The sequence below is a fragment of the Scomber scombrus genome, chromosome 4 (assembly GCF_963691925.1).
Source record: "Scomber scombrus chromosome 4, fScoSco1.1, whole genome shotgun sequence".
In the NCBI taxonomy this organism is placed as follows: domain Eukaryota; kingdom Metazoa; phylum Chordata; class Actinopteri; order Scombriformes; family Scombridae; genus Scomber; species Scomber scombrus.
Genome location: NC_084973.1, coordinates 12,982,028 through 12,999,161, shown reverse-complemented (window position 1 = coordinate 12,999,161; position 17,134 = coordinate 12,982,028). Strand labels below are relative to the sequence as shown.

Sequence of the window (17,134 nt, the reverse complement as noted above, 5' to 3'; positions counted from 1 at the left end):
GTATCACTAAGTGTGTCTACATGTGTAGGGCTATATCTGAGCATGTCTGTGCACAAGTGAAGCTGCAAGCATAACAGCAGTTTGTGTGTGTGTATGCAGACAAGTGGCCTGTCTATGTTGATTAGATAGGAGGTAAGCCCTGCAGTAGGCGGACATACTGGCTGACCAGCACACAGATGCAAAGGCAGGGGGGAGGACATGAGTGGTGTTTTTCCGCTGGCTCTGTAGTTTAGCCCTGAGAGGTTCATAGAGGTGATAACAAGTCCGTCTCTAGGTCACCACAATAACACGTCTGTACGCAGAGCATTTTTCTTCTTGGAAGGATGTACACAGAAGTGTAGGTTAGTATGTGTGTATGTGCAGGAATGAACCCAAGTATAAAGGCGCTCACACCATACAACGGCATCTCTCAACAGGACCTGTCACAGATGACACAGGAAGACGGTCGCTGGGAATAATCAAAGTTTAAGAACACAAGGATGAACAGAAACAGACTATCAATATACATTCACAGATGACTTTGTTTATATTGAATTTCACGATATATACATAATGCATACAATATAAATGTCCTTTTCGTCTTTCATCTCAATGAACAAGACCACTTAGGACAAATTCACATGGGGGAAATTGGGGACTAAGACAAGTGACACCAACATAAATGGCAACTAGATTGCTTAAAAATCAAGGCAATGGCTTACAGAGCGTTTGATTCAGTGATAAAACAAATCCATTTACTGAGGAAAACATAATACAATTGTCCTGTTGCTTAAACTCAGTGCTGGACTATTTTCAGTGCTGAAAAGTCAGCTGACACACAGGTCAAAGGCCACCCTGTGCTGCCCAGAGCAGTGATAGGCCAGCCATGGTCAAAGGATGTTGGTGGATAAACAAGAGAAGCAGGAAACGAGGGTTGAGGATTAAGAGCCATAGCTTCAGTGAGAGATCAGTGCAGCCTATCTCATTACTCCCAGGCACAATAAGCACAACAACTCTCCAAACACTTTATAATTGCTGCTTCCTAGGCCACAAACAAGCTGTGTTTATTACCTCTTTCTACTCCATGGTGCTTTCAGTGGAAAAAAGAATTATCATGCTCTAATTGCCACATTTTTCACAGGCAGTTTGTCTCCTGTCCTGTAGATGGCTGGTTAATAAAGTTTTTATCTGTCAACATGAAGCACAGTGGAGGATCCAAGGTCACTGCTGCATATTCAAAACCTTGTTGGTTGTGGAATCTACCATTATGTTCATTTACATAATTATATAAATAAGATGTAATTTCCTTTTCTCAGCAAAAAAAGACAAATAAACATTATAATTTGAGGCTGATTATGACTCAAGGACTTTCAAGGATGATTTTTTCCTTCATTTTCTTATCATCTCTTTGGCAATTATGTGCAGTCCAAATATATTCTCACAGCTTTCGTGTTTGTTCTTTTTGGCTGGACTACAACAGTGGGGCCAACTCTATGAACGCAAAAGTCTGTCCCTGACTGGCTGACTGACTGACTTCAGTGAGTGACTAAAACCGACCAATGGTGATACTTCATTAGTTGCTTCGGCTGAATGTCGACATTTCCTGTATCTGCTATTTCAAATTAAAAGGCCTCCAGTGTTTTGTACCAGGTTTTGACCTAGACATGCTCTATTTTATAACAATCATATAACATGTGCATTTACTTATAACCAAATTACATAAGACATTAAAATTGTTTAACTAAATAGCAGCAGTGAGTTTTAGATTACAGAATAACAAACAAATTCTAAAAAAAAGAAAGTTGCTCACACACATACAGTGCACACACACAAACACACTGACATAAAAATTAAATTGACTGGTTTTTCCAGATGTTGGATCACAGCATGTGTTCTTCAGAACAGCTGGGCATACAGTATGTGTGTGTGTGCTTGTTTGTGTATTAATTAGCTGCTAAACCTCATGAACAGGCCTCATGCACCCAAAAAAATAACAGTCCCCATTACTATATAACAAACCGAACAGAGCACAATGTAAGATCAGTAGAATGAAAAACAAAAAAACTAAAATGTAACCTGCACCTAATTACAGTTAATACACACTTCTGGGAGCCGCAATAATAAAATCTGATTAAAAGTGACGGACAAAAAATCTGCACCACAATGTAATCACCACATCTGTATTTAGAGTCATTTACAAACTGTTCACCACTGTAGGTAAACTAAGCTAAAATAAAACATCAAAAGAATAATCCACCAATCTAGCATTGCCCTCTTTATTGGACTCACGATGGATGTTTAAAAGAAGGATCAAAATCAATGCAGAACCAGAGACAATATCTTTTTTATTCCACAAATGTTTCTTCCTGGTCAAAACCAGCTGCCTACACTACAATGCAGTTCAACTCATTGCATTTGACTATATAGATTTGGGTATGTTGGATGGCAAATGTAGCTCAAAGCCAGTAGCCTCAAGCAGAGATGAGGGGTGGGATACATAGGTCTGGAAACCTCACTTCCAACTCCACATCCTCATATTCTATTCATTTTTAGACATGTAGTATTCAGCGCCAAACAACACTGACACAAGTGACTTTACTTGAGGCAATTTACCATATTTTACACTCTGAAGCCACAAAAGTTTTTTAGTATTTGTGGGTTTATCATCCTTTTTATTTGAAATAAATATGTTATTTATGGACTACTCATATTCATTATGTTCTTCCCCTTGAATCAAAATGCTGTGGAGCAACAAATTCGATTATTTTCTTTCTTTTTTTTGGGGGGGGGGGGGGGGGGCAGCATGAATTTATAAGGATTTATGGTAACACTCTCTTAAATGATTTGCTCAATAGATTAACCTGTACCTGTCATAATCTACTTTATCCCATCAGCTAAGTTCACCTAGTGGCAGCACCCGTGAGGAATACTACATGCACCGTCAAAACATTTACAGTAGATAGACTAAAATAGGATTAAGAATTTCAGAAGTAATACATGCATTAATGAATGGAAAATCAAGGTGAAAAAAATTATACAAAGAAAAAGAGCAATGGGGAGCAAATGTGGTGCTATTAAGGTGTAAGGTTTTCCTTTTTTTCCTTTTGGCTATCCTCTCATCTTCCAACAGGCAAGATAAATACCAATAATTATGATATGTATCATCAGAGGGATATTTCTGCATGGATAACATCACTGTGACACTTGTTGGGTGGCAACTTTATTCCTCGTTAATGAGGGCATGGTGACACTGGGAGACTATAGGATGAAGGTGAGGTGAAGTCTAAGAGTTATAAAGCTAGCAGTGGTTAGGATTTGCTGTGCCCCACAGGGGCTTATTGGATTAATTCCACCCCAGGAATTGCACCCAAAACCATGCTTCAGCCACAAGAACCCATGGATGTTAAGATGCGTTTCCTGCTTTTTGACTATACCACAAGGAAAATTGGGGAAAAGTAGCTAGAATCCCTTACAATCACTGATGATCACTGGCTGTCATTGTTCATCCTCATCTTTACACTTGAGCTGTTGGTGCTACAGCTATCAAATGTGGTATATGCACGGTTTGAGCGTTCTTTTTCTAAGTAGTTCGCCACATGTCGAGGTCAGGGGTAAAGGCTGGGCGGATTAGAGCCTATATCAACTCAATGAGAAGAGGCCATATGGGCAAATGAGATCCATGTCTGTGAACCACTAATCTGGGGATGCCCTCTGAGTGACCAGGGATGGACACTACCCACTGAAGCTAAGAGGCTATAGGGGATTCAAAAGCAGTCTGTGGCCTGCTCTACTGTACCCTGTACATTAGCTCCCCCATCTGACCCTGAGTTCTCAGGAAGGAAAGAGCCAGGCCTTGAAGATTAAAGAAGATTTAAAAACACAGAGTAAACAAACACAGTGTTCCATGCAACTGTATTGTGTCCATTCATCCAAGATTTATGCAGATTGAAATTTCTAGTATGAAACATGAAAAAAATTGTTCATCATGTTTAGAATACATAAACATTTGTTTCTCAAATGTTTCAACAACCCTTCCTTTCTTGAACCTTATAGTTTGCATAAGGGTAAGAAAGTATATCCTCAACTCACACATAAATAGGATTCAAGTCAAAGCATTTAAAATATAATTGCCAAAGTATTGTATACTATATATAGATGTGTTAAAAGCAATATAACTTCAGCAGGAAAAATAAATACCGTTATTAATGCAGCGTTAAATAAAATGCTTTGTGTTTGCCTCATGGCAAAACTAAGAAAAAAAACAACAGCCAAAAAAAAAATAAAATAAAATAAAAAATCACATAAATAAAGCGGTAGGAGGTATGGCACAAGAAAAAAATAAGAGATAAAAAAATAAGGAGGGGGGTATTTATTAGGGATTCTGTCCCAGTGATTGGCTGCGAGGCGGGTAGCAGAAGGACAAATGGACAAATCTGAGGAGCTAATAAGAGTGAATACGGAACGGCCCTCATGGGCAAATCTGGCACTAAGATGATAATGAGATTATAAAACCCCACTATATTGCAGCAAATTGTATAAGTGTTTCATTGAACCTTGTTGAACTTTCATTTATGCATGCCAGGCTCTTTCCCTTTTTGTCTCTCCCTTTTCTTCTTTTCCCCCGGATGATGGGTAGAGTATGAGAGAGGAGGATAGGATAAAATGCCTCCTGGATAGAGTTTACCTAATGCAGAGGTGAACTGAAGACCACAGACTGGGCTTTCCAGACAGGCTTCTAGTTAGCATAATCACAATAGCCTAAACTATTAAAGCAATAGTGCTTTGTATGTGAGATGTGATTATAAATTACACTTCAAATCTTATCAGCAACATGCATACACATATCATATATTCATTTTATTAAATATCTATGGCAAGTAGATAAGTAAGTAGTAAATATACTTGATAGCCAGCATTTACACATTTACATTTATTTAACTGAACCAATTTTGACAATGCCATGTGAAGTGTAGCTCAATTGACAGCTCAAAAAGCTGTCGATACATTTTAAATAAATAAATAAATAAGCAAAAATGCTCAGAAAAAAGGGATATTCAGAGACAAAATGCTGACTAAAAAACGTATATGACATTTTTTCTATAAAACTACATTATATAAAATTACAGATTTTCATAGTCTAACTAGAATGCATTGTTCTTTGTCTTTCACTTGGATGTAACTAGTTTGAGGTCGTTAAAGTTTATCAGTGTAATGATTTATTTAAATAGTTTTTGTATATGTAATGTCATTGTTATTGCATTACAATCATTTTCCTGTAAAATGGATGTTGAAAGATTAGATACTTGGGTCTCAAATACTACACATCTGCATATTACCACACCTACTGCTAATGATAATTAATGCATACAAATAATATTATGATCACTACTGCTAATTATAAATCAATTACTTAAGCAATATCTATACATAAATCAAATCAGTTCTAAAGACAAACTGAGGAAACACTTCAAACTTTCCATGAACCTCACATCACTGTTTAAGAATTACAGTGTTTAATGTTGACAAGCTTGTACAATTATTAGCTTGACATATTGATCAAATTAATTTCCTTCTGTTTGCCTGCTAAGAGAAACAAATGGCAATACCCTTGTCTTGGTCCTGTGGCAAGGGCTTGTCTATTGACTATGTCGGCATATCTTTGATGATTCTGATCTGGGGGAAGATACAAGTCAGACAGAAAGCAAAGTGGTTAGAGGGGGTGAGGAATTGATCAATAAACAGGGACAGTCCTTCAGAAATGAATCAAGGAATTGAATCAAAGCGGTCAAGTCTTTGATTCAAAGGAAATGTCCCTGAGAGAAGGCAACCTACATGATGGAACAGATTGCCCTGTCACCATGGGACAATACTGTGACCTGATAATAGACTGGGGGCGGTGTTGCATTTAAGACACAAAATGGAGATTTGGCAGAGGAATCCAACAAGGTTGGGTCATGTTTAGTGATGATGGTATAAAAGTGTCTAATGTCAGGACATGTCCATCCCCTTGGAAGGGACCTTGGGCCTGCACTCCTTGCTCTGAAGACTGTTTAAGCAAAGTATTTTGGTAAAAATACAGGGGATGGTGTAATATTTATTTTGTTCTTGTGTTATATAAACAGCTAAGCAAGAATAGACACCTGAATTCCCAATCCCAGACCATGAAAAAGAAAGGAGGAGGGGAGGAAAGGAGGGTAGCTGATGGGTGACACTGAGAAAAAATAATATGACTTTTTTCTCAACTTTTCAATCCTGTGACAAATAGTCACAAGATGGTACAGCACAGTTATCTAAAGGTTGGGGAACAGAAAAAAGAGCCTACAATGGTGATCTGACAACCAGCCCTATACACTATGCTGAAAGGCTCCTTTTCATACCAACAGCTAATCGAGAGCCTGATTATTCAAATCAGGACCCCAGACACAGCCACTCATTTAAACAGTCCAATCACAGGTGGCCAAATGCATATTCCATTACACCAGCAAATACATTCTTACAATAAGCCATGGTCATGACAGATGCAGCATTTTTAGGAAGTCAGAGCATAACTCATGAGAAAAAACATAGCTAGAATGCAAAACACAAGATTTCTGGCATGGCCTTTATCATTTCATACAACCACCTCATCAAAAATCTATGCATCCTGTGAAATATGAATGACAATACATTCATATTCTTTTCGAGAATAAGTTTGCATTTCTCACTCCAAAAATATTCTCCATTTATGAACGTGTATGTTTAAGCCTGTTTTATTACATTGATGAAGAATCACAATTAACACATTTGTTTTCGGAGCAGATTTAAATTTAGCATTGTGATTTAAGATGGCAAACTACCATTTTTCCTTTACTCCAGCTGGTATGCTGTACATTTTTTTTCATGTAGATCTGCACCATTTCAACAATTCATAATCAGATTGCAGAAAATCCATACATATAAAAATGAAAATAAAAGAAAACAAATGTTTAAAGGGAAGATATTCTGTAGTCGACACTTTCCTTTGCTCATATACCCTGTTTATCTCTTATACACCAGACTGTTGATAATGAGCCAATGTATCACTCCAGGCAAGGCAGCTGAGAGTTAAAGACATTGCAATTCATATTTTCACAAAGGAGCCTTAGTTCTTTTTCACACATGCTTTACCATATAACAAACTATATATGTTTGTGCACTGATGTTCCTTAGAATTCAACACCATCGCACCAACATCATGTCGAGAGATGGACCACCAAAAGATAAGTGGCATCCACATCCAGGCATCATTATAAAACAAAGGGCTAAACTAATATTTTTGCCTCACCCCTAAACAATTATTCTTTTTACCTTTTATCCTTCTGGTACTCCCTGAGCTGGCATGGGAACATGTCCTAGAGAGTGGAAGTAGTAGAGATGTATGGCCATTACTTTAACTCATTTTAATACATATCTCCCCAGAATTCGGGCAGACATGTTTGGCATATTTGGAAATATTAGGATATATTTTGAACTAGGATAAAATAGAGTTCTGAGGGTTTGAACAATGTTTGGCTGCATTAAATTATAAGTTAGTATTCCTATCCTAAGATTGTAATTTATATCAAAGTATTATAACAAATCAAACCAAATTATTGTTCAGTCTCACCAGTCAGCATTATATTACTATTTCCTGACTGACACACCAATGCCCTGCATCATGAGTCCTTGTTGTCAGCATTTTCCACATTATTATGATATGGTTTGAGTCTAGTGTGACCCAGACAATAGGTTGAGCTAACCTCAGTGAATCCGGGCCAAAGGTTAGGGTCCGGTTCACCACAGTTTACCTGTCTATTTCCTGTTACACTAGAGCAACGTGTGCCGGTCGGGCTAGGAAAACACTGAAACACATTTGTGAAAACACAGGCACACACACACGTAGCGAGGCAGCGGACTTCCACATTACCAAGCTGAAAAAACAGCGGTTAGAGGGGGTGAGGTTAATTTGAGCGAGCCTGAGTTTCCTCTTGGAGTAAGTCATCACACAAAAATCAGTCAGACAGTGTCTGTGTGTGTGTGTGTGTGTGTGTGGTGAAAGGGTGCCAACAGCTAGACGTGTTTCATGGTCAGCAGTGCGTGGATCAGGGAGGTAAGGGTAACAGCCTAGTCAAACCTACAGGACAGAGCCAATAAGGTCATTGAACGTTGAGTGTGTATGTGTGTGTGAGGGGGGTGTATGTGTGTATTGTATGACTGCTTTGTGCCAGCCTGTCTGCACTCTTTTGTGTCTCTGTGGTATCTTGCTACATTAATAACACTGAGCTACAGACATATAAGCCTTAGGTAAAGAAGAAAGGTAGAGTGACCTCACATGTCATTGCACAGGAATTATTTCTCATTTCTATTACAATATTGCGTCACTTTTTCAGCCTACCCCCTGCCATTTCCATACAAGATACAAAAATCAAGATATTCTTTCAACAAAATCCACCTTTTTAATTATGGAAAACCTTGTAAAAAAGCAAGAAAGATGGGCACATCAAAAAATTACATACAGTAGTGGCAAATTTATGATCTGAACGAAAATGAAAGTGAGTCTCTCTGCAGTCCATTAGGGTTAATTACAGCCTTATGTTGGGACGCTTGTAACAGAACAGGGTTGGTAATTAAAGTACAGGTAAGACATTAACTTACTTTTGTTAAGCCATTAATCAGTGTTTACCTTCAGAGAGCTCCCCCTTTGTAATTAATAATCAGCTTGGACAATGAGTAATCACCCAACAGGAAGTGTAAATGTGTGCATGCTTATGTACGTATGTGTGGGTGCTATTCAAACACAGGGTTTTTCCACATTTAAAATAGCATCTGAGAGAAACTCATACAAGAAAAATCCCTAAGACTGGGTTTTCCCTTCTCTCTTTATCCATCTGTCTCTTGTCACTCTCATTCTCTTTCACTTTCACCTGTCTTGCATTTATCTTTTAACTGGCATCGAAACAGCAGCAAAGGTTTGGATTGTTTACATCTTAGGAAGGTGTCAGCAACCCCACTTAACCAACACCCCACTCACCAACTTATTTCGTCTGTCAGCCTTGCAGCTACTCCACCACATACACACACAGACATACACAAAGGGAGCATATCCAGCAAAAGATTGGTTCCACTTTATCTGCATATTTAGCCTGTGTTCGGCATGCTCCTAACTGATAAAAATTCTGCTAGTGTGCTAGGCCATTGCCAAACACCAGAGCAATGACCTTCTTGGGGGAACAAATTCCTTTTGAAAAATGGGAAAAAAAGAATCAACTGAAATGAAGAAAGACTGAGACTGTAAAAAAAAAAAAAAAAAAAGAGATAGAGAGAGAGGGTGGAAAGCCAATCAAGTGCGGCAGGTTTTACTGTATTTGAAACAAGAAATGGAGATGTTAGCGGACACCCCCGCTACATGTTATTCTCCACCCCTCTCCGGGCACTTCCAGCCCTGTCAATGTGCCATGCCGGCGTTGCTTCACAGATGATTAGGAATAACAGACAAGCTCTGCCTCCACGTCTCCCTACCTCCTTCTGCCAAGAGTCTACCAGAATGGAGAACACAATCATCATGTCATCACTGCACCACACAGGGAGGCAGGATGCAGGCGGAGGAGGGAGAGGCAGATGTATAGGCAAAGTCAGCAAAAGAAAGAGAAAAGAAAAAGAAAGAAACAGATGCAGAGACAGAAAAAGAGCAATGGCAAAACTCATCCTTCAACCCGTTTTCCTATCAGGCTGCCTGACCAGTCCCAGTGCCCATGTCTAAGCAGTCCAATACTTTGTTAGCCGTCAGACATCTTAGTGTGTGTGTGTGTGTGTTTGTCTGATCACATGCCATTATCCACAGCAGCTCTGTCGCCCCGGGCCTGGCTCTGTCTGGCTCCACACAAGAGCCGTGGGTCACACTGTGATATGTGTGTCTACATATGTGCATGATGTACGTGCATGACAACAAGGATTCAGTGGTGTTCTCTGTTGCTGAGACACTCCATGGTCAATCCTGATTACTCCCACTACATTACACACACACACACACACACACACACACACACACACACACACACACACACACACACACACACACACACACACACACACACACACACACACACACACACACACACACACACACACACACACTCTTTCCATAGCAACCCAGACATGAGCAGTCACGGCAGGAGAAGAGGTGACTGTCGGGAGCTGTATGTGCGTTGATTGAAGTGCAGGGCCACGATGCCCTGACAGCATTCCCTCAACCTTCTCTCAACTTCGTCACCTCTATTGCTCCGCTGTGACTCTCATCACAATAGCCGCTGCCTGTGAACCTGCCAGGCTGCCAAGGACACAAAGACGACCAAGTCAACCTTTGACATCAGAAGCTGCCACCAAAAGGCCAGAGACAAGCTGAGTTGGCGGCTCTGTTAACAAGCCAGAGACACATATCTTTTCAGCTTGGTTAAAGTATCTAAAGTCAATAGAGCACAAGTCAATAGTGCAGACATACAAATGGACACTACGTCAAATGGGTCTGTGCTAGGACAATATCAGGCAAAGCAAGTTTTAAAAAGTAGACCTTGATATATTGGCTCAAAGGTTGCTGTCTTTTGACCGACAGCAGTCACTGAGAAGCAACATAAAACATCAAAGTAATAAATTGACATTTGAACATGAAATACAGTATGGTTTTTGTATTGAAGGCTAGCTGACATTTCAAGGAGCTGATTCACTGGTAGATGCGAGGCCACCCACCCACACAGCTCCATGTGGAACATGGTGTTTTATTGGCCAAGAAGAGATAGCAGTGTTAGAGATGTATTCACAGACATGTGGAGCATGTGTAAGATGACCTATATATTCACCATGATGTCACTAAGGGGTACTGAGACATTAAAACACAATGTCCCCATGCAGGACCTTAAGAGTAATGATGGAAACATGTGATGAGACAGGATGTTAGGATGTGACTGTGCAAGTAGTCTCCATATGTATCAATAGTGAAAACTACTTTTAATACTTATGACTTGACATGCTCTTTCCTGATTTAAAGATCTCTGTATGGCTTGACTTTCCCTTTGTGTCTGTGTGTGTGCCCGTGTGTGAATGCTTGTATGTGTGTCACTCTTCAAACAACACTGCAATCATCATCTCTTATCAACGGTCATGTTGAGGATTACAGCTTTCATCCCTAATCCTACATTAAGGACACATTCTCATGATGGCCGTGACATCATCAAGGCCAGTCAACCACAGAGAGGGCACAGGGACAGGAAGCCAAACACCACAGGAGAGGATTAATGAATATAGGAAACAGAGCAGATGATGAAAAAAGAAAGAGAGCGAGAGAAAGATGAGGTGACAAAGAAGATGAAAATAGAAGCAAAATCAAACAGCACATTTCTGTAATGTGTGTGAGAGCCTCTGTTTCTGTGTATTTGTGTTTCAAGATAATCTGCCCCTGCTTGAGTTTCCCTGACAATGATCCTTCTCAATCAGCCCTACTAAGACCTCCAAGCGACCGTACACCCACAACCATGTTACATACACACACATATGAAAACAAATACTGCCAACGTACACACCACCGTGCACTGACTGAACCATGATAATCTGCACATGTGCATGGCTATAAGCCATTGACAAATACATATACATATAGAGTGCCATATATACAATATATACTGTATATTTATAAAGGAAAATTAAACACTGAGGAACCTATTTTAATTAGTAATTTGCACATCAGTCATTTAGACAGCTTGAGCTCTTCAAAATATCAAAATAATTGCACTTACCTGCATTGGCACATTCTGGTACCATCATTGTTAAATGTCATTGTTATTTGACAGTTTCAAGTTTGTATATTGTGTCACCTTACTCTCACCCATGATATATAATAAAACTTTACTTGATTTACACATCTTTGATAAGGGTTTACTCGTTTTAGGCAATGTTTCCCCTCTGACAGTTGAATAAGTACTTGGTTTAGCCAACATTGATAGAGTGCATCTTGCCTATCTGTGAAAATGTTTTAACTTGTATATAGTGTAGCTATACCTTGTTGCTTTATACAGTCTGTCTTGAAATTGTATTTGAAAACTGAGAGAGTGATGATTACATTCTAAAAATAGTCTTCAAAGTATTAAGTTTATTACAATTGAGTGTGTTTCTACACAGTAGATTTGATACCTGCAGAGACGCGGGGGCAGTCTGGTAGCATGGGATCCAGTGGTGTGTCAAGGGGCTCTGGACTCGATACCCAGTTACAACAGTGCTGTAAAAAGATGGAAAAAAGATTGATTAAACTCTGAGGATACATTTCTCATGGCATGTACTCATGGAGGGTCTGTATATGGGAATGAATATGTGGCAACCTACATCTTCCACTATCACTTCCTTATTTTAATTATGGCTTCAGAATTATTGTGTTTTCCACACTAATTGAAATAAAGAATGTTAAATTAGAATTAAGATATAAGAAAAACAGAAGAAATGTAGAGAAAGAAAGGGAGAATGGAGAGAAAATGGAGAGGCAAGAAGACAAAGATGAAGGGGACAGGTGAAGAAGACATGGGGAGAGACAGTAGTGAGAAAGGGGTTTGTGTGTGTGTGTGTGTGTGTGTGTGTGTGTTTGTGTGTTTGTGTTTGTGTGTGTGTGTGTGTGTGTTTGTGTGTGTGGCTGAGCAAGGGGCAAGAGAGAGAGAGAGAGAGAGAGAGAGAGAGAGAGACAGAGAGAGAGAGAGAGAGAGAGAGAGAGAGAGAGAGGGAGAGAGAGAGAGAGAGAGAGAGAGAGAGAGAGAGAGAGAGAGAGAGAGAGAGAGAGAGAGAGAGGGAGAAAGAAAGACAGGAACAAGCAATTAAAAGCTCTGTGACATGTTGTGCAGACAGCTTGGCGTTTGTTTATGGTGGAGAGCTGAGGCCTTCTACCATGGTGGATCAGTGGATCAGTGGGTGCCCTGGGGGAGGGTGTCTGCCCAGCTTGCTGACCCATAACCCCCTGCAGACACCCCTAGTCCTCTCAAACCCCCTGTGGTTGACAACTTTACTGTCAGAAATAGAAGAAGACCTCTTTATCTGTGTTTTGCTGTCTTCATCTTCCTTCGGACTGTCTGTGTGGCATTCCCTCATTCGACCTACTGGGTTAAATCAAATGTAGTAGGATTAAACCCCACAAATGATGTGTACCAATGCCAAACTAAAAAACAACTCCGTTTTCCCATGCTTTAAGTTTTTATTCTCTGGGTCATCTGATGGCAACATATCAAAGTGTGTTTTTCCTTGTTTGACCATGCAATGTGGATTGGTATGCTGTGGCTTGTAAGGTTATTACAAGGGAAAAGGGAAAAGGGAGAGAGAGGGAGGCTGTGAAGGAATGCTTGGAGAAGACGTCCCCCAGATAAGATAAAAGTTCAATAGAAGAAAGAGAAAATGTAAAGAGATTAGAATGTGCAGCTGGCGTCCTTCTGAATCACTGCTTATCTGCCCTTGTTTACTTTCACCCTGGCCCCTTGACAGCCATTACAGTGTTGTGCATGCTTGTATGTGTGGGTCAGTGGCTGCATTGCGGGGGGTCTCCAATAAAGATGGGTAGAGTTGTGAACCCTCCAGACTCAAATACTCACACAAACGTGCACGTGTGCACACATGCTTTTACATTTTTGTCCTCAGTGAACCTAACTCTCAAGGCCATGGCAGAGAAGGGATTAGATAGGCAAATCTGTGAACCATCTCACACTTCAGCTTCTCTAGAAAACGCACATGCAATACACATACTACATGCATGCAAAATCCTGGCTCACATCACGTGCCTGCTTATCTATCATCCCCCAAGTATCCCCCTTCCAAACACAAGCACACAGAATCCTGTGCATGCAGACACACACATCACCAATAGCATGAGGATGCTAGTGTATACATGTGTTCTGTTTTGCTGTATGATTATGAATAGGCACAGAGGGAAACTGAATATAGCTGATAGCTAATTGGGCCCCTCTTGGTTGTTACTTTTTGTCTACATAAGTTCCTGCAGCTACGCCCAAGCAAATGTCTTCTGTTACTGTCTGCTTGACATGTACTGCATCTTCTTTTGTCCCACCGAGATTTATTTACTGTAAGCTTATACAGAAATATAAGAACTCACTGCAAAAGATTATTATGATGAAATATACGGCCCATGTAAACAAATCCTTGGCAAATATCAACAAGCAACACAAAATGCAGCTGGGAAATGTGTACATAATAGCCTGTTATTAAAATAAAGCTTGGCTCATGTATCATCCGTTCTTATCCAATCAAAAGCAATAAAAATGAACTTAAGAACAAACTGATTCTGCCCTTCCAATATAAGAAATGCTCCCTTTCTCTCTTCATCCATATTTCAGCCTTGTCAATCACAAGTGCTGGCAATCGTAGGGGGTATAGCATAGGAAGAGTCAAAGAGGTTGAAGAAAGATCTGCTGAGAGATAGGGAAGAATGGAGTGAGAAAGGAAGGGGGGTTTAGTGTTGGGGGAAGATGACAAGTCATCGGTAAACAGTAGCATATTGTGTATTTTTAGATCCTTTGCTTTGCCCTAGATGTGCTCTCCTCTGAGCCCGGGCTTGAGGGCAGAGCGGTGTAGAGCGGCACAGAAGCAGTGGGGCTCCTTGACTGTTACATCAAGTGTCTCATTGTATCTCCTTTAATTCATTCAGTCTGTCTGGAGGAAGATGTCAGCTGGGCTGTGGAGCAGTGGGCTGAAGGCAGCTGGAGAGAGGGGAAGGAGGCAAGTCTTTCAAAGGCCCCCCCCCCCCCCCTCACCCACCCTTCACCTCTACCATCACCACCAATGGAGGCAGGGAGGTCGGGGTTTGAATAGATTTGTCAAGGCAACAGCACACATGTGCACACAAACTCTTGCATAAATGCACGCACGCACGCACGCACGCACACACACAAACACACACACACACACACACACACACACACACACACACACACACACAGAGCACAAGTGCTGTGGGAGACCGCAGGCATAACAGCAGTGACATAAAGGCAAGGCCTGCTGGCTGGGATTAGAGAAGGCCGATATGAGAAAAGGATGGCACATCACATCGGCTGCCTCTGACGCATAGCATCATCACTTCAAGCAGCTTGTCTGCCGATCAATGGTGCCATTGAACTAAAGGCAGACAGAGAAACAAACATGTAAACAGATTTGACTCTCCACCCACCTCTGCTGCTCTGTGCTTTATGCTGGATATACACACATACATGTATCCATGCAAACACAACAAGAGACATTGTTGCACAGTCTATTTTATTTCTCTTAAATCCCATCACAAATAATACTCAGACACAAAGTTCCAAAGGATCCCCTACAGTGGTGAGTAAGAGGCTGTGACTAAGCGCCAAAACTAACCACTGAGCTAATAGCATGATGTTAAAGTATAAATGGCAAGCAGGAGTCTGCTATACCCCTCTACCTGTGAGGGATGCTTTTACGCCCTCTCTGTTATGTGTATATGTGTGTGTTTGTGTGTGTGTATGTATGTATGTATGTATGTATGTATGTATGTATGTATGTATGTGTGTGTGTGTGTGTGTGTGTGTGTGTGTGTGTGTGTGTGTGTGTGTGTGTGTGTGTGTGTGTGTGTGTGTGTGTGTTTGTGTGTGTGTGTGTGTGATCTGCCACCTGCTGCCTTCTGCAAGTCAGAGTGGATGCCAGCCTGCTTCTTTCACATAAACTACACACACAAGCACACAGGCACACACACACACACACACTCAGTAATGGACACAAAACACTGCACTCAGCTGATGGCAGAGTGATCTAATGGAGCTTTCATAATGACCAAAAAGGTATCTCATACAGTAGGTGTCCATATCCACTACAAGAAAGTATCACAAGAGTACACACACAAAGCCTTAAAAAGAGAATGCACTTCCTATACCATGCTTCAAAATCCTGTATTATGTATGCGTAAAAGGTAAAATGTACTCTAAACACTATAAACTTGGGCTTGATTAGAATGTTTTGACTGACTCTAAATGAAACAAAATCAAAAGAGAAATCTAAGACTAAAAAATGGACGCAATTATCTAGTCTTTTTTTTTTTATAAGACAGTGTTTTATTGCTGAGTTGAATGCAAAGTTTAAACAAAAATATGTGGTGTGTATACCTTGCAATTGCATATAATTGTCTCCATTCAATGGTTACATAGTATTTCTATCTCTTAATTTGTAATTTTTTTGTAATTTTTATTTTATTTAAACAGGGACAGTGCGCAATAAAATATTAACCTTGTATAAAACAAAGAGAGATGCATTGCAGCAGGCTTTAGCAAGTTGCTATTATATGCTCGTAGTCCCTGGGCAGGTGGAATCAATAACATAATTCACAAAGTTGTGCAAAATTGCTCACACTCACAAATAGTACACAAGACTGAGTCCCATGATAGAAAGTCTGTTCTAAGTGTACAAAAGTCTCCTAAACCATAACACACATGACAGCCAGCAAAGTAACTTCTTAGAAAGTAGTCCTGAGTATCAATTCTTGCTCACTCTCTCTATGTCTGTCTTCCTCCCACCTCCTCCAGTTGCTGTATAATCTCTATGGATTAGGATGGTTTATTCATGACCATAGTGTACTCTGTATTTCTGTGTGTGCACAAGTGTATCTGTGTGTGTGTGTGTGTGTGTGTGTGTGTGTGTGTGTGTGTGCGCGCGCTCTGGGCAGGCCACTAGAGTGTGACAGCAGGCCAGCACAGTGACAGGAGACACCTTGGAGACTGTGACAGGCTGCCAGCTGTACACCATCATTCGCATTTCTCTCCCTCACTCACTTCTCCTCACTATGCTACTCATCTATCTCCACATACATCTCTTCATCTCCTCTCCTCCATCTGTATTCACTCCATTCACATCCTACTTGTCTTTTTGTTTTTCTTTTCCACGGCTCTACCCTGTGCTTTTTCGGCAGCAGTCAACAGGATTTAAATAATTGAATGTTTCTCATACTTTATTTCTTTGCCTATTTCTTTTTCTGTCTCGGCCAATGGAAGAGTCTTTATATTTATGCCTCTGCCTACCCCCTTTCTATCCCCTCCTCTCTCACCTTCACTCTGTATTTCGTCTATCTTGGCAATGATGTCAGTTGCCCCTTGTCTGACCCATTTTGTCTATATAA

General features: G+C 40.4%; 1 protein-coding gene across 1 annotated transcript in view; it reads right to left on the bottom strand.

The window, feature by feature from the left end:
* arb2a (ARB2 cotranscriptional regulator A) overlaps positions 1-17,134 on the bottom strand; it is a 152,981-nt gene that overhangs the window by 34,189 nt on the left and 101,658 nt on the right. Inside the window, exon 10 of the mRNA XM_062416727.1 lies at positions 12,157-12,241. Coding sequence (XP_062272711.1) covers positions 12,157-12,241 — 85 coding nt within the window. The remainder of the gene's footprint in view (positions 1-12,156; positions 12,242-17,134) is intronic.